This window comes from Mesocricetus auratus, unplaced genomic scaffold (assembly GCF_017639785.1).
Source record: "Mesocricetus auratus isolate SY011 unplaced genomic scaffold, BCM_Maur_2.0 Super-Scaffold_100013, whole genome shotgun sequence".
Lineage (NCBI taxonomy): Eukaryota > Metazoa > Chordata > Mammalia > Rodentia > Cricetidae > Mesocricetus > Mesocricetus auratus.
Genome location: NW_024429196.1, coordinates 51,208,002 through 51,231,830, shown reverse-complemented (window position 1 = coordinate 51,231,830; position 23,829 = coordinate 51,208,002). Strand labels below are relative to the sequence as shown.

Genomic DNA, 23,829 nt, shown 5'->3' with positions numbered 1-23,829 from the left:
TGGTGTGAACAGCGCCCCCTTCCAGCAGGAAGCAGTTTGGAATGAGCGACGTCCCAATTCCCATCTTGTTTATAAATCTTTGTTTTCATTTAAATGGGATTGTTTATAATTGGCTAATGATCACAGCCAATCTTTTTAATGGTAAAAAGGGGAATTATGGTATGGGTATTGTTTTTCATTTATTGACACAAATTCAAGGTCAATTTGTTTATACTATGGATATGATCTTAACTGATTTTCTAGCACTTTCTAAGATGAATGTGTGTCATCATGAGCTGTCAGGGATACTTTTATATATTAGTTTATCTTTTATGGTTTGAGACAATATAACACCTGCTACCTCCTTTATTAACCTTATGCAGCTCTGTGAGCCAAATGATGCTAAACCAAAGTTCTAGTATCATTGAAAACGATGCCTAAATCTATGAGAGGGTCAAATGACTATGACACTGACATCATGACTTCTTTTTGTCATTTAAAATATAAATGGAACATGGCTAACTAGTTGAAAAAAAGCTCTCAGTAGTAATTCTTCTGCTTGATTAATTACCTAAAGATTCATGATTCAAGATAGATGATTGCAAGTGTTGTATTTCCCAGCATCCTTACCACTCCTGTGTACCTGCCTTTGGAGTAAAGATGGCTCTGGTTGTGGTTGGGGAGAATATTGAAAGGACTTCATCAGTGATTCACCCTGGCCCTGTTGATCATGATCTTATTCTCCAGTAGATACTCAGAGCCTGGAAACAAGGAGAGGGTAGTACTAACTGATGAATACTGATATTTCTAACTGTTCCTTAGCAGTATATGTTCACATTTTATATAGAGATACAAAATTTTCCATGAGAAATGCAATTTACCCTTTGTATTTCGTACTAGATGATTAGATGCAAATTTCCTGTCTCCCACCCTGCCTATGTAGTTTTAACTTGTATTAATGCTACTCTAATTTATAAATAAATGGCCTCAGATTTCAGCTACCATCCTAGGCACTGATTATAGACTTTAGATCAAAGTGTAGCCCTTCATTCCTTCTCTATGTGAAGGCCTGTCTGTGTGTCAAGGATGAACCAGCAATTTGCATTAATGATGCTTACAGCAAGAGGTGGGTCTTGAAGTTTATATTTGAAGAATTTAACTGCAGTTATGGTAGAGATCACTTTCTGACATGAAAATAATTTTATATTCAAAGCAACAACTCAGCTCTTGAGATTCTTTCCTGGGTGCTGCCTTGCATTGGGCATGTGCATGGTCTCAGCAGGCCCTTAGGAAACAGGGGCTATGAAGCATCATGTCCTCCAACCTTCTTAGTTTGCACTTCAGGCTGTTAACTGTGCTTCTGAGTGAGGCATGAGAAAAATTTACACATAAGAAATGTCTTCAGTCCTTTAAAAGAAGTTCAGAGCGTGGAAGTTTTTTTCATGTCTCTTGAGTCAGATGAAATGCAGACTCCCCAAGAGTCATAATGAGGTGACAGGCAGATGCTGGGCTTGGGTTTGTTTCACTGGGTACAGTTCATGTCCAAAGGGTGGGCATCCTGAAAGAGAGGGGTCCCTGAAGCCATGCAGGGACATATCAGATCTATTTCTTTGGTGGATGTCAAGGCAAAATTATTCAGAATATAATCTGAAATGTCTTTGATCTTACAGTCAATAGCTTAATAATTTATGCTGAATCTTATTAGTAAAGTAAACACAAGCCTGTGCCATCACCAAAATAAGATTAAAAACATCTAGGATACTAAGATTAGAGTGAGATTTTGTGTTATGTTCGTGTTTAAATTTTTTCCTTTGCAATTTTAATGATCTGATAGCAATTAAGCATTTGGGGGGAGCAGGAAAAAAAACTTCATGTCAATAATATCTGATCTTGAATCACTCATGCCTAAAAGTGATACAAGGAAGTTGATGGTGTATTCTCATCTTGTGACTATGTGACAGGTTTTCAAGTGGAAAAGCCCAGTTAATTTTTAACTTCATGCTGTTGGTCGTGTATGTTCCTCTGGGCCTTTTAAGCTGATGGGCTCTATATGTAACATCTTAGACACAGACATCGAGAACGAGAAGCATCCAAGGACTCCTATGACAGTAGCATATTCCCATGTTAGAAGAATCAAAGACTCCTATGATAGTAGCATGGTCCCAGTTTAGGAAATACCTAGAAGAATAATTGAGATAGTTTGGTGCCTTTGGTCACTGTGTGTCCTGTTATCTCTTAACAGCGTGAATCTTGAGGATTGGCATTGTCAGTCCACGGGAAAGAGCTGGCACTGGAATGTAATTGCAAGGCCCTGGCAGCACCTGCAGGTGTCAGGGACACAAGAACTCATTTAGAAGCTGCTGTACAAGCTGGGAAGGCAGGTGGTGACTCTCTTACACGGCTGTCTTTCATTTGAGCAGAACCAGACCAACTGTTCATCATTAAAAAGCATTTTGCAACGTGTTCTAGTATGAGCATGTTGATTGTGTATGTATGCATATACATGTGTATGTGTGTGTGCTTGGAGAAATATTTCTTGTACAGATACAGTCTCAGTGTGGCTCAGAACTGTTAGACATGCAGCAAGAAACGACTGTGCCTGACCCAGACTGGCTTTCCTGGAATGGCCTTCTGTAGAGTAAGAGGAGATGACGCATTGCCTCACAGAGTACAGCATCAGGGAGGATGCATAAAGCCTATTTTCTAGAAACCTGGGTTCATAACAGTTTGATAATCAGAAGTGTAAAGAGAAGCCTTTTCCTTGCCAGCCGCTTTGGTTTTTCCCCACCAGTTGCCTGGGCTCTGCCGCGTTGTAGTCCCCAAATAACACACAAGACACTGTATTAATTATGAAGCTGTTGGCCTTGCTTGTTTCTTACTGGCTAGCTCTGATCTAAGTATTTAACCCATCTCAGTATTTCTCTTACTGGACAGACATCTTACTTCTCTGGCGGACTACATGATGATTCCCTGTGTTTCTTCTACCGAGAGTCCTCCTGGACTCCTAGGCCCACCTATCTTGCTTCCCTATTGGACTTCCCCATCACAGAAGGTACCTGACATTACTTTCTTATTTACAGTTGACTGTATACACATATCTGATATGTTCTGTGCATAGTAGGACTAAAGCCTAGCCTCTCTTCTCTATTCATCATATGGACTTAGGTGACAGACTTAACAGAATTATGTTCTACCTAGTCCTTCGCTGTGTAGTTTGGAGGACAAAAAAAAAATTTATAAAGTATGAGATGCCTACTATGCACATGGCAAGTTTCCAAAAAAAACTTACTACTATTTCTTTCTGGTTCTGAAGCCCACTCCATATTAGAGTTCATCATCAGTCCTCTTGGTGAGGACACAGGGGATGTCACCAAATGACTTAACCTCCTTCCTTTGGAGACTAAACCACATAGCTCCCAAGGAAAGGATTCTTGTGACTGCTGGCACCATAAATACAGATCATAGAAGAGTAAGTAGAATGCAATGTCCAATCAGCAGTCAGCAGCTGGTTGCTCCAAGAGCCCTTCCCTTGGGGTTCTGCCTCCAGTGACTGCAAGTTCCATGAGTAGGACAATTCTGGCAGTCCAGGAGGTCTCATAGTAAGAAGAGTCGGGTTTATGTTTGGAAAAAAAGGCTTAGCCAAGGCTAGGCCCTAAATGTCTCTCACAGGAGACTTCATTGTCAGGCAGTCACACAGCTGCCTGCAGCCTGCAGCCACTCTGGCATGTGTGAGCACTGCAGTTCTGTTGAGTATATTCTCCTGTGCTGAGAAGTCAGTTCAAGTCTGCCAGAGCTGAGCACACACACTAGAGGGACGAGAACATGAAGGGCTGTGCAGTGGTGGGCACAGTAGGCCAGCATCTCAGTTCCGGGAGCTTGTGCCCTTGCTGCCTGTCATAGAAAGAAGGACTTTGCAGAATGGCTAAGGAAGAATCTCGAGATCCTTCCTTGAGAAGATTACTCTGGATGAGCCCAGGGTAATTCTCATGACATAAGTCACCATCTCTGGGATACCAGCTTTGAAATGAAGAAAAGGGTCACAGGCCAAGATCTACAAGCTCCCTCTTAAACACCTACAGCAAACTCTTAGAACATGTGACCTATAGAAGTCTAACAATAGGTTTGTATTGTCTAATAATCTAGATTTAGGGTAATTTGTTAAAGTCATATTAGAAAACTAATCTATAACATAGTGGTATTGGCTCATGATTTGAAAGGTGAACTGAGTCTGTCATGGTAGAAAAGGCAGACATGGTGGCAGGGATGTGAAGCTGCCAGTCAACTGTGTCTGCAGTCAGGAAAAGAGAGATGCATGCTGGTTCCTAGCTGGCTTTCTCAGTTTTCTTCTTTTTATTCATCCCAGGCCACTAGCCCATGGGGCAGCACCTCCCTTATTTCAGGTAGAAATATGCCCCAAGCTGTGTCTCCCAGGTAATTCTAGATCTAGTTGGAATATGGAGATTAACATTCAGATCATGCCATTTCTTCACTAGTGAACTTGTCCCATGTCCCCGATGATCTAATAATGCAGCAGGCAAATGGCATTTTCCACAGAAAGAATGTTTATATAAGCCGGGCGGTAGTGGCACACGCCTTTAATCCCAGCACTCGGGAGGCAGAGGCAGGCAGATCTCTGTGAGTGCGAGGCCAGGCTGGACCGACAGCCTCCAAAACAATGCAGAGAAACCCTGTCTCATAAAAACCAAAAAGAAAAAGAAAAAGAATGTTTATATAATATAAATTGTGACCATATGACCCTAAGGAATAGGTAGACATCTTAGTATCCACTCAGCTTGCACTGCCTCCCCCTTGATACCACACCCTGAGCATCTACTGGGAAGTGAAGGTCTGCTCAAGAGTGTCCATGGTTAGAGCAGATGTAAGCAGATTCATGAAGTTAATATGCACTGTGCTAGGGACAGAGCATAGGACATGCAGGCGGGTGATAGTTGGTGGGGTTTTCCTAAGCCAAGTCTTGTCTTGAATTCAATTCTGACAAAATAATAACAAGAAAAGACAAGGAGTGGGGATGGCCTTAGTTAAGAAGTTTTCCCCAGGACTCACTCCACAAGTCTTCTTGCCTAACAGGGAGCCTTACTCCTCATCACTGAAGGAGTGTGAATGCTGACTTACTGTGAATACAGATAGCGTCCTTCTCATGGGTTAATGTCTATGGGGGCATTGTTATCTTGGTACTGCTGCTAAGAACCATTAGAGTCTTCACTTTTCCATGGCACATACCTGTATGCAACAGCAACTTTTCTTATGTGCCCAGAGTCCAGGCAGAGCTCCTGGCATATCTTCTCATTTCTACCACCATTTACAGCAGAGGTTAGTATTCTTATATCATAGAAGTAGTATTTAGGCTTGGATCACATGACTAGCTGAACTTGAACTTAGAATTCAAAACCTGCTCTCATTCGTCATACTGCGTGCCTCTTGATGCTGTTTGTAATGAACCAAAATACCATGAGCAGATTAATCATATTTGGAAAGCAGATAAAATGGTGACTTTGTAATTTTACAAGAATTTTTGAGGTCATTTGCATAGTCCATTAGAACCTCAGAGTACCATGGAATACATTGCTATCAGGTGAGTTTTAGATCCTGAGTACTTCATATGCCTGTCTCACTTGGTTCTTTTTGTTTGTTTGTTTGTTTGTTTGTTTTGGTTTTGGTTTTTTTTTCGAGACAGGGTGTCTCTGTATTGTTTTGGAGCCTATCCTGGAACTCACTCTGTAGACCAGGCTGGTCTCTAACTCACAGTGATCTGCCTGTCTCTGCCTCCCAAGTGCTGGGATTAAAGGCATGGGCCACCAACGCCGGGCTTCACTTGGTTCTTATAACAATCCATAATGCACAAATACTAATGCTCTAAGCATCACTACGTTATAAGTGAGGACATGTACAGTGAGAAGAGAACATGTTTGAGAACCTCAGGGGGAACTGGGAGTGGAGCCCAGGATCAGCATGGTTCCAAGATCATGCTCAAATTGAAGACCCTACTTTCTGTCCCTGACCAAAGCATGCTTCCTGTAGAGGAGGAAGAGAGCAGACCAGTTGGTGCTACCATCCCACGCTTTCACCTGTAACTGCTTGAGTTCTCATCCCTGGGCTTCTGAACTTAGAGGCTTGTTGTTTGTTGATTTGGGGGTGTGTATATTTGCTTCTGTTTTTAGCAGAGTTGTTGCTTTGATGGGATTTGATAAGCTATACTCTGGAAAACTAAAGTATATAAATCTCACCTGTAATCCCAGAACTAAAAAGCTGAAGGAGAACCTTGACTTCTAGGCTTTCTTGGGCTACATGGCAAGAGCCTGTGTCAAGATGCCATGAGAAGTTAGCAAGAAGGCAGGCTTAGAAACTGATCAAGGGAGCAGTGAGATTTCCAAGGAGGGAGAAGCATTTCAATGAAAGTTAGCGGGGTGCATAGTAGGAGCTCCCAGTACATACTTTAGTCTGTGAAAATAAAGTGAATTTTTTTCAATTGAGCAAATATCAGCCCCTGCCTTGTTTCACATTTACTTTAGGAAAGATATTTCTAAGAATTCAAATTCTTAAAAATTATGAATATCAGAATTGATTGCTTAATGAGCAATAAATTACCTGAATTGACTATATTAAAGAGGCATTTGAATTTTAGGAATAAACTTCTTTACAATAGTTAAGGTTTAGGGGACCCCCCAGTATGCCATGGGATGGCAAAGGTAGGGAAAAATATGCCCTCCCCTACACCCTTTGCCACCTGTGACAAGTGGGAGAGCCAACCCGGGGAGCATGAGAACTGAAGAGCTGGCCCTGCCCCTCACCACGTGCAACAATCCAGAGAGTGGGCCCTGCACCTCGCCTGGGTGAAACAGTAGAGCTCACCCAGGTGGTGTGATTGAGTGTGAGCTGGACCTGAGGGTGTGAGCAGGAGAACTGGCCTTGCTCCTTGCTGGCTGCCACACTGGGGGAGCTAGCTGGCAGTGCTGGGGAGCTCACTTGGGCAGTGATAATGAAGAAAAGCTAACAGGTTCTGGCCATCCAGGCCAGGAACCAGGAATATAAGGTAGCCCACACCAACACCCACCTCATCTATGAATTGCTGGACCATGTGAAGGGGCCAGCCCTTCAGCTTCAAAACTACTGGATCTCCATGACACAATTCAACCATGGGATATCCAAGAGACTGCTAGTATTGAGGTGTAGCAGAAGCAAGAGGCATCAAAGCAGACCTATGACTCATTGCAATGAACACTCACAAGCAAAAATATAGGGACTGAAGGGTACACTGTGTGACTCACTGGACTACACTGCAGCTTCCATGCTGAGATTTGTTTGTTTGCTTGCTTGGTTGGTTTTACTTTTAAATTTTGTTTTGGGGGATTGCAGAAGCAGAGGGTGGAAGAAAAGGGATGGGGAGATGAGTGGGATTGGGATGCATGAAGTGAAATCTACAAAGAATCAATAAAAAGTTGAAAAGAAAAAAATTTCCCAATGGAAGGGAAAAAAAGGTTTAGGAAAAGTTTGGGCCTTACTGGTTCTAATTTTTTTCTGGTACTATTGGCCACAGTTAAGCTTTTCTCTAAAGTATATTGTATCTACTATTCTGTTGTTTGTCAACTTTTACCCTTTTTGGTTTTGCCCTTTATAATCATTTCACATATATACATTTTGTATTATTAAAATGCTCATTTAATTGGGAAATTATAAATGGATAAAACACTTGCCACACAAGCATGAGGACTGGGGTTCAGATACCTAGAAACCACATAAAAAACATGAGTAGGCATGGTGGCAGCCTGTTATCCTAGTACTTGGAAAGCAGAGGCAGGGGGACCCTTGGTCAAGGTGAGAAGCTAGACTAGATCAATCTGTAGCTTTGGAGCCTGTCTTGAAGCTCACTCTGTAGACCAGGCTGGAACTCAGAGAGATCCACCTGCCTCTGCCTCCTAAGTGCTGGGATTAAAGGCATGTGCCACTATTGCCCTGTAAATCTTTAACTATATATATATATATATATATATATATATATATATATCCATCTATCTAATGGTCTGACTGCAGCTTCTCCCCCTCTCTTCCCAGTGTCCCCAAGCCCCCTTCTGTTCCCATCCCCCAACCTATTCCTCATCCATTTCTGCTTAGGAAAGATCATGTCTCCCATGAGTATCAACAAAACACAGCATGTTCCTGTATCCATCAGTTTCTGGATTACACCTTTCTGAAGACAACAGAGCTAGGTACCAATCTGATCACAGGAGATGGCCAATTCAGACTACGTATCTGCTACTGCTAGGAGTCTAAGATGGGGTCCTTCTTGTAGGCTCCTGAGAGATTCCCTCGTACCAGGTTCCCAAGTCTACCCATGAAATCCCCTCCACTTCTCCTTCACATGGAGATCTGGGTGTCTCTCCATGGGCCCTCCCTGTTACCCAGTCTCTGGGGCCTGTAGATTGTAGCATAGTTATCCTTTATTTTACTCCTAATATCCACTTATGAGTGAATATATTTCATGTTTGTCTTTCAGGGGTCTGGGTTACCTCACTCAGATGATTTTTTTCTAGTACCATCCATTTGCCTTCACATTTCCTGGTATTCATGTTTTTAACAGCTGAGTAATACTCCATTGTGTAACTGTTTCATATGTTCTTTATCCATTCCTCAGTTGAGGGACATCTGTGTTGTTTCCAGGTTCTGGCTATTACAGATAAAGCTGCTATGAACATAGTTGAGCAAGTGTCCTTGTAGTATGATTGAGCATCCTTTGGGTATATGCCCAAGAGAGGTATAGCTAGGTCTTAAGGTAGATTGATTCCCTGTTTTCTGAAAATCAACCATACTGACTTTCTAAATGGCCGTACAAGTTTGCACTCCCACCAACAGTGGAGGAGTGTTTCCCTTGCTCCACATTCTCTCTAGCATGAGCTCTTGCTTTTGTTTTTTAGCTTAGCCATTCTGTCAGGTGTAAGATGGAATTTCAGAGTTGTTTTGATTAGCATTCCCTGATGCTAAGAATGTTGAACATTTCCTTGTGCTTCTCAGCCATTTGAGATTCTTCTGTTGAGAATTCTTTGTTTAGATCTGTACACCATTTTTAAATTGGATTATGTGAGTTTTTGACATCTAGTTTCTTGAGTTCTTTATATATTTTGGAAATCAGCCCTCTGTTGGATGTGGTGTTGGTGAATATCTATTCCCATTCTGTAGACTACTGAAAAGCCTCTTAATTTGTATCCCCATGTTTTGTCAGTTTCAACTTTTGTTTCCTGTGATCTTGAGGCCCTATCCAGAAAGTTATCCTTTGCACCAGTATAAAGAATTGTTACCAATTTGATATTTGTGTTGGGTTTTGTTATTTGCTTATTTGGGGTTTTGGTACTAGATGAGAGGTTGTAGTTAAATTTAAATGTTTTCCATGTAGATGGTCATTTTCCCAGGACCATTTACTGAAGATGCTATCTCTTCTCCAGTGGACATTTTTGGAGATTTAGTTGATGTTTTTGCCAGTACCATGCTATTTTGATGACTTTGGCTCTGCAAAATATTTTGAAATAAGGAAATTATACCTCCAGATTTGTTATTTGCTCAATATAGCTTTGGCCATTTAGGGTCTTTTGTATTCCAAAGAAACTATAGGCTTATTTTCTAGTCTTCTGAGGAAAGTTGCTGAGCTCTGACAGGGATTTCATTGTCTCAGTATTCTTTTTGATAGTATTGTCATTTAACAACATTAATTCTACCAAACTAAAAACCTAGGAGGTTGTGTGTATGTGTCTATTTATTTGTTTGTTTGTTGTCATTTTCATGTCAGAGATCTTTCACATCCCCAATTATTTTGTAACTATTTGTGGATGGGATTAATTTGTTGATTTCTTTTTCTTCAAACTCATTATTGACATACAGAAAAACCCGATCCTGCAACTTTACTGAATGTATCACTTTAAACAGTTTCTTTATGGAATATTCAGGTTTTCTTATGTATAGGACGACATCATCTGCATTCAGGATCAACTTGACATTGTCTATTGCTGTTTTTCTTTATTTAGTGTGTGTGTGTGTGTGTGTGTGTGTGTGTGTGTGTGCATATATGTATGCCACTACACACATGTAGATGACTGAACAATTTTCTTACATCAATTTCACTCCTACTATGTGAGTCCTGGAGATGAAACTTGGGCCATTAGGCTTTCTGTTTGCACTGTCTTAATGTATGTTTCATTATTTCTGCTCTGATCTTTCTACCATTTTTATGCAAGGCCTCAAGGTACCTTTTATTATTGTTCTTTTAAATTCTTCATCTGGCATGTGTTTCTTCTGTTTGTTTCCTTGCATCTTGTTCTTATTTGAGAGGCCATGTTTGCTTGTGTTTCTCCATTCACATTTGTTCATCCTATAGATCGGGTGACTCTTACTTGTCCAGGGCAGCTTCTCAGTAAGCAGCTTTCTCCTGAAGATATGTCCTGGAGTGTTGGTTTGTTACAAAACTTTTGATTGTCAGAGAGCTGTGTAACTTGGCATGGTCTTTCTATAGTTTGACCATGGTCAGTGAGTTTGAACATAGAGCAGGCCACAGGAGGAAGAGTGAGGACACTGCTATTTCAGTCGTGTTGGAAACAACATTATGATAAAACCCCAACCATGGAAAGTTCATTAGGCTGAGAACAACCTTTTCCTTGCCAATGCTTCATATAAAACAGAACCCACCATCCCCAGTACACAGAGCTCTGAACATAATTACCAAAGGCACAGTTATGAATGAGAATGAAAGTAAGTTGAGTCACATGACACATGGAAACAACATTACTTTATAGACATATACCCAAGTTACCAAAACTACTGAACACATCAGTAGACTTCCAGGTTTGGTAGCAGTTTCATACAAATAACTTCTAACGATTACTTAAAAACCACAAATCTGCCGGGCGGTGGTGACACACACCTTTAATCCCAGCACTCAGGAGGCAGAGGCAGGCGGATCTCTGTGAGTTCAAGGCTGGGCTGGACCGACAGCCTCCAAAACAATACAGAGAAACCCTGTCTGTAAGAGTGAACCCCACAAAGCTATCCACCCAACAGGGTGGGGTCAAGGTAGATAAAAGGAAGTGAAAGGAAAAGGGGCTTCCCTTTTTCTCCTGGAAGCCAGCCACGCTTCTAACACCTGGTCTGTGTGACTCTCTCTTTCTCTGAGTTCTCCTGGACTCCTAGTCCCTCCTATCTAGAGTCCCTATAGGCCAGACAGTGCTTTATTGACAAATGTACAGGACTTCCCCAACACCTGTCTCGTAAAAACCAAAAACAAAACAAACAAAAAAAACAAAACTACAAATCCATTATGAGTACCATTCTTGAGAGCTCTTTCAGTCAATTGAAATGGAGGCTTGTACCAAACACCACACAAGTCAGCCTCAAAGAAGAGCTGTCTCCTGGAGGGTGTGGTTCCCTGATAAAGACTCCCCTGCATAGAGGCCAGCAGGGCAGCTTGGGCCCAAATGCCTGAGAAGTACAGACACAAAGACTGTAGTTGGAGCTGAAAAAGTCGTCATGCCAGCAACAACTTTAAATTCCCCTTCAGTCTCCTGCAGTGAAAGCAAGGGTTCTTCCACATGAATCAGGGGTACATATAAGGTTGGAAATTGGATCATAAACATTGCCTTCCTTTCTACATTTCTTCTCTATTTTAAATTGTGTGTATGTGTGTATATCCATGTGGAGTTTGTGCACATGAGTACAGTAATCTGAGTCCAGGAGGGAACGTAAGATCTCCTGGTGCTGGAGTTACAGGTGGTTGTGAGCTGTCTGATGTGGGTACTGAGAACTGAACCCTGGATTCTCTACAAGAGTAGCAAGCACTCCTAACCACTGAGCCATCTCTTCAGATTCCAGATTTCTGTGCCTTGTACTCAGTTCATTTCATCTGTTTTCTAAGTATTATTCAGTTCTTTCTGCCCTTCTGCCCTTGTCCTAATTAGATGTCTTCAGGTCTTTAGTCTATCCCACTTCTTCAATTGCCAAGTTGTGCCTCTACTTCTCTCCACTCTCAGTCACCAGCCATTGTTTGCAGTGGAGAGGAGCACTTCCACAGAGCAGACAAAGGTGGCTCAAGACTATCAAAGCTCTCAGAAGGGAGGCACGAGAAAATCCAATGGTTTACACCGACACATGTTGCACCCCCTCTGCCATGCTGTGCCTCTTCTCCATCCTCTGTGATTCTCTTATCTACATGTCCCAGTAGGGGTGTCCATGCTATATGGGGACATTGTTTTGAAAGAAGGTTGATAATGTGAAAAATCTCATACAATAGAGACAACATGTGCTGTGAAATATTAAAACCCATGAGAGTAGCCATGTTCCATCCTCCACTTTCCCCATGTCAGACTAGAAGCCTTGCTGAATGGAGATCCCCAAAAGCAGAGCAGTCATGTTGACTCACACCTTGCACACTGCTCACGCTGTGTTGTCCCAGCCTTTCTGTGTCTGGCACACCAAAGTAAATGGAGGGAACTCTATGGATTGGGTCACTCTGGTCACTCAAATCTTTATAGGCCTACCTGGAGATGGGCTTAGTCTTCCTCCAATGGCAGAACACCTTGGAATGTCTGCCCTCATAGATGTGTTTGATGAACAAAATGTCTTCTGTGTAGTCTGAATGAAACAAGACTGTGTTCTACTCCTCAGAGAAGGGAGCCGACTTTTCCATACAAAGCTTGTGGCTACCTGGACCCTGCAGGGCATCCAAATGTGGCTGGGTTGAAAGAATAAGGAACCATGGCCTAAATCACTGCAGGAATTTTTTTCTGAAAATTACTTTTACCTTTTTCTCTCTTTATAGGAATTCAGAACTAGGTTTGGGAATCATCTGACCTCAACTTCAGACACCTGTGCTGCAAGTCATTGTGACTCGACATACTCCAGAATTGTGCTGCAGATGTCCCAGCATGACTGTGCATTGTGGGTAGCTGCAGGCCTGGCTCTCATTGCTCTTCTTTTTGCATTTCTGGCCAGAGTCTATGCTTACAATGTAACTAAATGAAGCATCCATAAGGAGTTAGTTTCTAATTAAAACCTTTGGGAAAGCAACCACACCAGTTCTCAAGAGGCAGTCATCCAAACTGGTCATGCTGCCTTGTCTGGATCCCTTAATAAGGCTCACCCTGTCTTACACTGACCTGAGCCATTTGACCTCAAATCACAGCTTCTGTCAAACTCCTTTTGACTTTTTAACAACAAATGCAAGTGATTGCATTTTTTTTCTTTTAATCTCCAATCATTAAGTGCCAACCTAAGTGCATGGTGTCTCTGGCCACCAGTGGCCCTGGCCATTAATGATCCTGGTTCCCTGTGGCTCTGGCCACTCTTTCTTGGTGTGGAAGAACATCCAACCCTTAATAAACATTCTTCAAACTGTGTTTGGAGTTCCTGTGCTACAAACATCTTTTTCACAGTACATGTGTTCCTGAAAAGTTTATATGGAAACCTGTTTAGGAAACTTGGACCCAAGCCTGCCACTTAAAGGACTCTTCCTAGCATTTTAGAAAATGCGAGGAATCTATGCCTGCAGTACCCACAAACTTTCAAACAAAACACACTGCTTTCCTGCCCATCTGACTGGACATCATCAGCCTCTTCTATTTAAATGACTTCTTTCACAATAAAGGAGTTGGTTTCTATAAGCAAACCCTGTGTTTACTGGGATTTAAATAATTTATTTGGATTGGGTAGGCAGAAAGAAACAAAGTCAGTGCCTTTAGATACCATGGGGTTATTTTCATCTCTAGACTCCTTCCCTCCTTACATGTGTCCCCTAAAACATCCATCCCAAAATGTAATGTCATCAATTCACCAAAAAAAGTGCATATGCAAACACACACATGAACTCTCATTACTATCATAATTCTCCTAAACCTGTCATGTGCTCCTCTGAGGAGACATCATATTGTAGCTGCAGGCCTGGCTCTGGTCCCTCTTCTTCTGCTTTTTTGGTCAAAGTCTATGCTTGCAATGTAACTAAATGAAGCATCTATAAGGAATAAGTTTCTAACTAAAGCCTTCAATGAAAGGGAAAGCAACCAGCTAGTTCTTAAAGGGCAGTCAAAGATCAGGCTCCGGAAGTAGATCAGTGGATAAAGTGCTTGGCATACAAGCCTGAGAGCCTGAGTCCAGATTCCCAGGACCCACAGAAGACCAGATGTAATATCACATGCATCTACAGGGCCAGCTCCTATGGCAGTATAGAAGGCAGGAACAGGAGAATTCCCAGGAGCTCACAAGCCAGACAACCTGCTGTATGCGTTAGAAAACAAGGGACCCTGTTTCAAGCAAGGCTGAAGGCAAGGAGTGACACTTGAGTTGGCATCTGACTTTATTCACATGTTTGAATGTGTGCATACCTACACTCACATATCACTGACACAAAGAATAAAAAGGGCAAAGATCTGCCTGTGCCCTCTGAGTGCTGCAGCAAGCCTTGGAAGCATGCCTCCGTGGTTGTAGAAAGTGGGAAAGATAGCAGCAGCTATCACTGACTGCCTTTCTTCTCTAGACATAGTCATTGCTCTGTTGATAAGCAATGAGCTCCAGTATAGTGATTATTTAATAAAAGCGTAGCAAACATCAGAGTACTTTCCCGAACCTAGACCCACACTGCATAGGGCAGAAGAGCTTTACACCTATAGCTTGTTAGAGGCAGTTTTTCTCCTTACTTCCCCTGTCCTACCCCTGCCTTTCTTCCCTCATCCCCATCCATCCCTTCCCTCTAATCTTCTGCTTTCTTCTCTTCTAGTCTCCCTCCATGTTTCCTGCCTATGAGAGAATGACACACCCAAATACTCAAAAGCCCTAGTGACCCCCTAACAACCCTCAAAGGCTGGTTCAGGACGCCATGGCTATGACTCCACTGTGCTCTTGGGTCCACAGAGGGACCAGCCATGCCCTGACAGTGAGAATTGTCAGACACACTGTTGGTGACCAGCTTGCACTGGGGACAGCAATGGCCTAGAAATCTGCATTGCTCTTTCCTAGGACCTACTGCTAGAAGGAGGGAGGGATGAAGGGAGGGAGGCAGGGACGAAGGGAGACAGGGAGGGAGTGATTTCCACAAAGTGAGTTGAGTTACATTTTAAGCCAGCACCAGGAGGCCACTCAGACAACTTCCCACTTATTAACCCCACCACAGAAAACAACTGATGCCGCTATCTCTAACACTCCCTGTTTATGGCATTTACATAAATACAAAGAAACAATTTCGTATCTACCTTTTGCTCAGCATTGAGAAATGCATTCCGACTGTTGTATGTAGCAGTGATTCGTCGACATTTATTGCTGTATTCTACTATCTGAAAATACGTGGTGTTTACCCATTCTATATTTGTTTCTGACCTTTTCCATTTTGAGCCATGCTACTATAAAGACACTGTGACACACATAAATGAGTGTCTGCTGAGGAGTGGGATTGCTGCATCCCAGCATTTGCTTGAGCTCAGCTATCACAGCCACTGAACTGATGGTGCCTGTTCCTAGAGACCCACAAGCTGGCCGTAGGAAGTCAACAGGTCTGCATTTTCTCTGTTCCTTTGATGTCTTCTGCAGACCTCTCTCTGCCAGCAACTTGCAGTGGGCCCCAGCCCTATTTTAATAATAAGAATCGGGACAGCCATTCACTGTCATAATGTGCTGGACATGAGGTGTATTACCAGTGCTGTTCAGCTCTGAAAAGACAAAATGCAAGCTATTGCCATCACATAGCTAAGAGGAGGGCTAGAGAACTCACAAGACTGGCTTACCCAAAGTGCACAGAGCAACTAAGAGAAGAGGGGAAACTGGAGCACAGTTCAAATCCAAAGCCCCAGTACTGCTCCCTCAATCTTCTCTTTGACCTCAACTTGACCAGTGCTAACAGATATGCCTAGGACTGACTGCGAAGATGCTTGGGCCTTAGGCAAGCCCAGCCTCCAAACTATGACATCATACGCCAGAACTCTGTATAAGTTTTAAATAAAGGGCTATTAAGTGTGGTTTTCTTTTTTTCTTTCGTCTCCTTGTCCCTTCCTCCTACTCCCTGCTTCACCAGACATGAAATGGTCCACTTGAGAATGTAGAGGTTTAGTAAAAACAGTACTCTATGCTGAAAAAATGTGTAAACAGATGTCCAACACATGCTTGCATCAACAGGCCTGTTCTCTCTGCTGACTTCAGTCTGGGTCAGTATTTGTGTGTGTAAGATGCTATAGAAGGAAAGTTCCAGTTACAAAGGAAACCTTAAGAGGTATGATATAAAACAAATAGTTAAAAAGGAAGAATGAAAGAGAGGGAGTGAAGGGAAGTGAGGGGGGAGAAAAAGGAAAACAGACATTCTTCAGCCTTGAGCAAAGGTGAAATGTAATGTGATAGGTCTGTCGGCATGCTTAACTGATGCAATAAACATGAATATGCATAGCAAGAAGGCTTGCTTGATCTCTAGGATACTCTAGGAACCACAGGGAGTTCACTGAGGAGTGCCTCAAGTTTTCAAAGAAACAGCTTTTATCAAATGCCATGCAAACTGCTAGCTCACAACAGTTCTATTTTGGGGCCACCAAGCCAGACGACTTGAATTTGGTTTCCAGGACCCAACTCCCAAAAGTCATCCTCTGACCTCCACACATGCAGTGTGCTACACACACCACACACAAATGAAAAATCATCCCATTTCACACTAACTTACGTGATATTTTTAATGACACTGTACATTTGTAAGAACAATAAAAAGCAAATATCAAATGAGAATCAAGGCAGAGTAAGGACGAGAGGGAACACAGCGGTCCTGTTTCGGGCTTAAGTTGTGGTGTGCTGGCCAGCAGATGCACACTGCCATTGGTAAGTCACTGTGATAATTTTAAGATGAAGTTAAAAAATATTTTCATGCTACATGTTTTTACAATAGTTCTTATGAGATAGTAGAACATGAATGTGCACTAAACAGAACCATTGGCTGGCTATTTCTTCAGTCTGCCAGCACCATGACTCAAGACCATTTGAGAATTTCTGCTGTATTATACACCTAAGATTTATGCTCAATGTATTTAATTACTTCAAGTTAGCTTATTGGTCCATACATCTTGAATACACTTGATATACTTGTTCTTTCTTTTGTATTTTTATTTTTTTGAGATAGGATTTCACTTCAAAACAGGGTCTCTCTACACAGCCCTGACTGTTCTGAAACTCACTCTGTAGACTAGGCTGACTGTGAACTCACAGAAATCCCCTGCCTCTGCTTCCTGAGTGTTGGGATTAGAGCTTTGTGTCAGTATACCCAGTCAGGAATACACTTGTTCTTAGCCCATCATAGAGTTTGGTCTAAACGGTGTTGAAACTGTAAGGAGTTAAGGAGCTGAGTCAATAGAATATATGTCTCAGTGGTTCCCAGAATACATATGAGGCAAATAGTATAAAGAAATGACATTAGAGTTTACTATCAGCAAACCTTAGGTTTAACCAAGCCACTTTCTCTTGGAGTCTCTTCTATAAAATAGGAAAAGATTTTAATATAGGGTATTAAGAAATATATTGCAGGATATTGTGTATATAAAATACTATGTCCCTGCCAGGCAGTGGTGGTGCACGCCTTTAATCCCAGGAGGCAGAGGCAGGAAGATATCTGTGAGTCTAAGGCTAGCTTAGTCTACAAAGCTACACAGAGAAACCCTGTTTCAAAAAACCAAAAAATAAAAAATACTATGTCCCTAAGTGTATGTGTTGGTAGATGCATTTAATCCCAGCATACAGGTAGCAGAGGCAGCTTGATGAGTTTGAAGCCAGCCTGGCCTACATAGTGAGTTCTAAACCAGCAATGAGACCCTGTCTAAAGTAAAAATACACAATGTCCTTAACATATATCTTCCCCTCCTTGTAGAACATTAGCCGTTGTAGAGACAAAAGATGTTGATGCTTCATAGGAAACATGAGATAGTCTATTCTAAACCAAATTGGAGTGACTTCAGAATTGGAACATAAATTCAGATGGTCCCAAATGACATGTTCCACTGTGGAAGTGGATTCTATGAACTTTTAAAGTCACAGACTAAAAATTAGCACTATGTCATCACTTTTAACAAATTGCTTTTCAACAAATTGGTGGGCAGCAGATAGGTGAGGTATAGAAAAGCAGGGAAAATTCTGTAGGTTTTTAGATGCAATCTGATGATATTTTTCATTTGGTAATTAATGGAAACTGATTCCCAAGTTTTTACTGATAGTCATAAAAAGAAGGTAATAAGGAGACCAAAGATAGCCTGCCTAATCAACCCATCTCTCCAATGTGGGTATGACTTCTCAGGGCACTTGACACCGGTTAGGGGGAACCCCAATTTTATAAGTAGACTTAGTTTTAGATTCTGATGCCAACACATGACCACTCAAAAGAATTTTATACGGAATAAAAAGATTCCTGCCTCAAGGGACTTTGGGTCTGAGTCTAACAAATTCAGCAAAGGAAGGAAAATTCAAAGAAAATGGATTGCAGCTGCATTTGAAGAGATCAAATTAATGCAGAAGTTCAAGCACAGGTTTGAAAGGCTGATCTGAGATCAAGAAGGAGACTCTCTGTGGCCAAAGATGAAAAGGGCATCTAGATTAAAAGGGAGGCCCGGGTAAGCCATGCCCTCCCCAGTCCGTCCTCGAGGGCAAGAGAAGGCAAATACTGTGACTGTTGTTTCTGTCTGCCCCATACTGTTTCCTAGAGTTTTATAGTTCAAACATCCCAATGGTGGAGAAGGTGAAATGTAGGATTTCACTTGATCCCTGTTTCCCTAGCTTTTGAACATCTACAGCCATCAGTACTAATGACACACGTGCAAGAAGAAGGTGACAGAGGAGGAAGGGATGGCCTTGTGCCAAAATGAGGGAAATATACTGTCTAGAAAAGCCTGCTGGTGTGAGACCTCAACTCTTTGTATCAAATTTGCATTTAATCCAGCCAGTGCACATAATGATGTTTGTTACACCAGACTACTTCCATAGACAGCCATAAAGCCTATGGCTTTTAACAGACCTAAGGTTTTCCAAGCAGGAAGCACACTGTTTACTTAAGACATTTTATGTTTGGGCCCACATATACCATAGTATGCATATGACAGACACACAACTAACTTTTGGGTCAAGTATTATCTTCCTCAGGAAGGCACTTGGGATAACTCTGATGACATTCTCAAACCCCAAAAGTCATTCCTGCACTACCTCAAGAAGAGAAAATATTGCACCCCTACACAATAATTTATTTTAAGTTACCAGAAGCAATGGAAGCATCTGTAGGTGCAGCTTCATATTAAATGTGGGGCCCTGCAAAAATTCTTCCCCAACCTTAAAGCTCTTGAGGGAATGCTTTGCAACAAGACTTTCTTCCTTTTGTACTAGACATCAAGAAAGAAGCATTAGACTACAAAGAAAAGTCCAAGGCAGAGTGGCTACCCAGAGGAACTCGATACCAAAGAAAGATAAAGACATGATGAGAAAGGAAATGAACAAGTCAGATTCCCTATAAATGCACAAATGTCAAGACAAGCAACATAAATATTAACACACTGAATCCAGAAGCATATTAAAAGGATTATTTATATTTGTGATGATGAAATGGGATTTATTCTAGGAACGTAAGGGAGGCTCAACATACTACATTGTAACTAGAATAATTAGTAGAAAAATTAACATACTACATTATGGCTAGAATAAAGAGTAAGGAACACACAGTCATCTCAATTGACACCAAAAAGGTATTTGATAAAATCTGATAGCCTCATAGGATGAGCACAAGGGAAGTAGGGAACAAGAGACAAAGGGCAAATTCCTCAACATGATAAATACTATCCATAAAGAAAAACAAATTGCTGGTTGCCAACCGACACACTCAGTGTGAAAAGCTCCAAGTCTTCTACCTAACTCACAAGTCAAGAATGTCCTCTTGCACACTGATGTTCAGTGCTATACCAGAGGTTAGAGCACTATCTCACACATAAGGAAGGAAAGGGAATCAATCGAAAGAACGACGTGAAACTATTTGCAGATGACATGATCCTGCCTGGAGAGAACCCTGTAGAAATTCACAATGAAGCCATTAGTGCTAACAAATAAACTCAGAGGAGATATAAAATACAAGGCCAAAAGTAGGCAATCAAGTCTCTATATAACAGCAACAAATAATCCAAAACCAGGATCAGAAAAGAAACTACAATTACAGTTATATCTTAAAAGCATTTAATTTTTAATTAATTACTTAGAAATGAATATAACCAAAGAAATGAAAGATCTGCATGCTAAAGACTGAAAATCATTGCAGATATATGCCAGGTCCTCCCGGCCAGTGGGGTAGGGTGGGCAGGTCCAGCTGGCTCTTCGACTCAGACCCTTCCCCCATTAGTTACGGAGGGAAAAATACACACTGAGTTGGGAATCTGTCAAAGCAGGATCACAGTTTATTTCAACAGGGCTGAGGTAGGGGTGGGAATCTTAGGATGGGATAAGGTGACTTGAAGAGTTAAGGGCCAATAGTATTCCACCACGCTGCTGGGCAGCTAGGGAGGGGGGTATCTTAAATCAGGTCTGGCTGAGTCACCCCCACATGGAGGTAACAAGTCAGAAACAGGTCACCAAACTCTAGCCAGGCTCAGGAGCTTACACTGGGCCTTGCATCCGAGCCTTTCTTAAGCCCAACAGATATATATATTTTGCAAGGAAATCCTGGAGAGTTAGCTTAGCCCAGGTTCATGAAGGCTCAGTTTTGTGAAGAGTCAGTACCACAACTAACTTAAAAAATATATGTATGCTGAGATTAATCCACAAACCTATGAACAGCTGATTTTCGACAAAGAAGCTAAAGTTATACAATGGAAAAAAGATAGCATCTTCAACAAATGGTGCTGGCATAACTGGATATTGGCATGTAGAAGACTGCAGATAGATCCATGTCTATCGCCATGCACAAAACTGAAGTCCAAATGGATCAAAGACACAAATCCAGCCACACTGAACCTGTTAGAAGAGAAAGTGGGAGGTACCCTTGAACAAATTGGTACAGGAGACCTCTTCCTGAACATAACACCAGTAGCACAAACACTGAGATAGACATTTAATAAATGGGACCTCCTGAAACTGAGTAGCTTCTATAAGGCAAAGAACACAGTCAGCAAGACAAAAAGGCTGCCCACAGATTGGGAAAAGATATTTACTAGTCCTACATCTGACAGAGGGCTGATCTCCAAAATTTACAAAGAACTCAAGAAGCAAGTCATCAAAACACCAAAGGATCCAATTAAAAAGTGGGGGAATGAACTAAATAGAGAATTCTCAATAGAGGAGTCTAAAATGGCTGAGAGACACTTAAGAAAGTGCTCAACATCCTTAGCCATTGGGGAAATGCAAATCAAAACAACCCTGAGATATCATCTTACTCCTGTCATATAGGAGGAGACTTTAGGACTGCTGCTGAGCCATGGAGCCATGTGGTGCCCTAGAGGCGCTTACAGGCGCTTAGTAATCAAAGGGCAGTGAACTACCTAGCCAGGCCCAATTTTGGGCGTGGCTAAAGGCATTTAAGGAGGTTCTGATAAAAGACCGGGCAGCAGAGCCGAGCTTTCTTTTCAGCTTCCAGTTCTGTGGCAAAAGCTACTTGACTCATCTTGGTTGCCTGTATTCTCTTGTAAGTAATTTCTACAATAAACAGTTACCTTTACCCTCAACAAGTGTGCTGTTTATCGTTACAACTACACTGTCAGAATGTCTAAAATCAAAAACACCAATGACAGCTTATTCTGGAGAGGATGTGGAGAAAAAGGAACACTCGTCCATGCTGGTGGGAGTGCAAACTTGTACAGCCACTTTGGAAATCACTATGGAGATTCCTCAGGAAAATGGGAATCAGTCTACCACAAGACCCAGCAATTCCACTCTTAGGCATATACCCATTCATACAAGGATGTCTGTTCCACTATGTTCATAGCAGCATTATTTGTGATAGCTAGATCCTGGAAGCAACCTAGATGCCCCACAACTGAAGAGTGGATAGAGAAAATGTGGTACATCTACACAATGGAGTACTACTCAGTGGCAAAAAACAATGGAATCTTGAAATTTGCAGGCAAATGGATGGCACTAGAAGAAACCATCCTGAGTGAGGTAACGCAGTCACAAAAAGACAAACATGGTATGTGCTCACTCATATATGGATTTTAGACATGGATCATGGGAATGTCAGCCTACAATTCCAGTGCCAGTGAGTCTGGGAAACAGGGAAGTTCCCAATAGATATGTATGATACCCCAGAGAAGTGGAATAAGGCAAGATCTCCTGAGCAGATTGAGAACATGGGGGGGGGGCTGAGGGAACCAGGAAAAAGAGAGGGGGATAAGAGGAGGGGAGAAAAAGACATGGGGAAGTTGGAAGGTTGAGTCGGGGTAAGAATAGAGGAGAGCAGAATGAGAGATACCTTGATAGATGGAGTCATGATAGGTTTGAGGAGAGAGCTGACACTAGTGAGATTTCCAGAGATCTACAAGATAACACCAACTGGCAAACTAAGCAATAGTGGAGAGGCTACCTTAATGGTCCCTCCCTGATGATAAGGTTGATGACTACCTTACATGCCATCCTAGAATCTTCATCCAGTGACTGATGGAAGCAGAGACAGATACCCACAGCTAAACAGTGAACTGCACCCCTGGAACTCAGTAACAGAGATGGAGGAGTGATGAGCAAAGGGGCCAAGACCATGCTGGTAAAATCCACAAAGACAGCTGACTAGATAAGGGGGAGCTCTTGAACCCCAGACTGATGGCTGAGAGGCCAACAGGGGACTGATCCACACTCCACAAATACAGTGTCAGTGAGGAGGTCTCAGAAATCTCTGGGGCCTTGGGTAGTAGATCAGTGTTCACCATGGCATACAAATGAACTTTGGGAGCCACATGGAAGGATGCTCTCTCAGCCTGGACACATGGGGAAGGGCCTACATTCTGCCCTGGATGAAATGACAGACTCTGGAGATCCCCCCAAAGAGGGCCTCACCCTCCCTGGGGAATGATGTGGGGATTGGGCCGGGAGCTGGGGGTGGACTGGTGGAGGGACAAGGGAGGAGGAGTGGGAGAGGGATCTGGGATTGACATGTGAAGCATGCATGTTTCTAATTTAAATAAAAACATATTGAGAAAAAATGTATGGTTGGGTGTGGTGGCACACATCTTCAGTCCCAGCACTTGGGAAGCAGAGGAAGGTGGATCTCTTGTGTTTGAGGCCAGCCTGGTCTGCAGATCAAGTTCTAGTAAAGCTAAAGCTATACAGAGAAAACCTGTGGCAAACAACAACCCCCCCAAAAAAGCAAAATATAATTAATTAAAATATAAAAATATGTGCAACAATACTGTAGTAATTACAGCTTGGTATGGGCTGAAGACAGAGATTCAGACAAATGTGATAGGATAGCAAGCCCAGAAATAGATACTTGCATATACAGCTAATTGATTCTAAAAGATGATATTTTAATTAATTTTTGAAGATTTCATGCAGTGCATTTTTAAACATATCCACTCCTATCCCCAACTCCTACCATGACACTCTTCCCACCCAACTTCATATCTTCTTCCTTCTTCCTCCTCCTTCTTTAACCCCAGCAAGTCATTTGTGTTATCTAACCAGTCTTGGGAGGCTAACCCACCATGTAAGCAACCTGATCTTTTACCAAAAGAACCATAAGTATTCATTAAGGAAGAATTCACCTTTTCAAAAAGATTGGGGGCAATGAATATGCACATGCAAAGAAAGAAATCGGACCTCACACTGTTAAAAACAACAAACAAAAACATACCTACCTAAAATGGATCAAAGACCAAAACTTAAGAACTA

At 42.0% G+C, this 23,829-nt stretch overlaps 1 protein-coding gene across 5 annotated transcripts in view; it reads left to right on the top strand.

Annotated features, from left to right (window-relative positions):
* Cdkal1 (CDK5 regulatory subunit associated protein 1 like 1) overlaps nucleotides 1-13,370 on the top strand; it is a 523,909-nt gene extending 510,539 nt beyond the window's left edge. For 4 of the 5 annotated variants that reach the window (XM_021225040.2, XM_021225041.2, XM_040755764.1 and 1 more), the window contains one exon: nucleotides 12,794-13,370. In XM_021225040.2, coding sequence (XP_021080699.1) covers nucleotides 12,794-12,994 — 201 coding nt within the window. In that variant the 3' untranslated portion in view covers nucleotides 12,995-13,370. Of the gene's footprint in view, nucleotides 1-2,221; nucleotides 2,443-12,793 lie in introns of those variants that run through there. The other variant, XM_040755763.1, reaches the window with a different exon arrangement.
* Nucleotides 13,371-23,829: the final 10,459 nt, after the last annotated feature.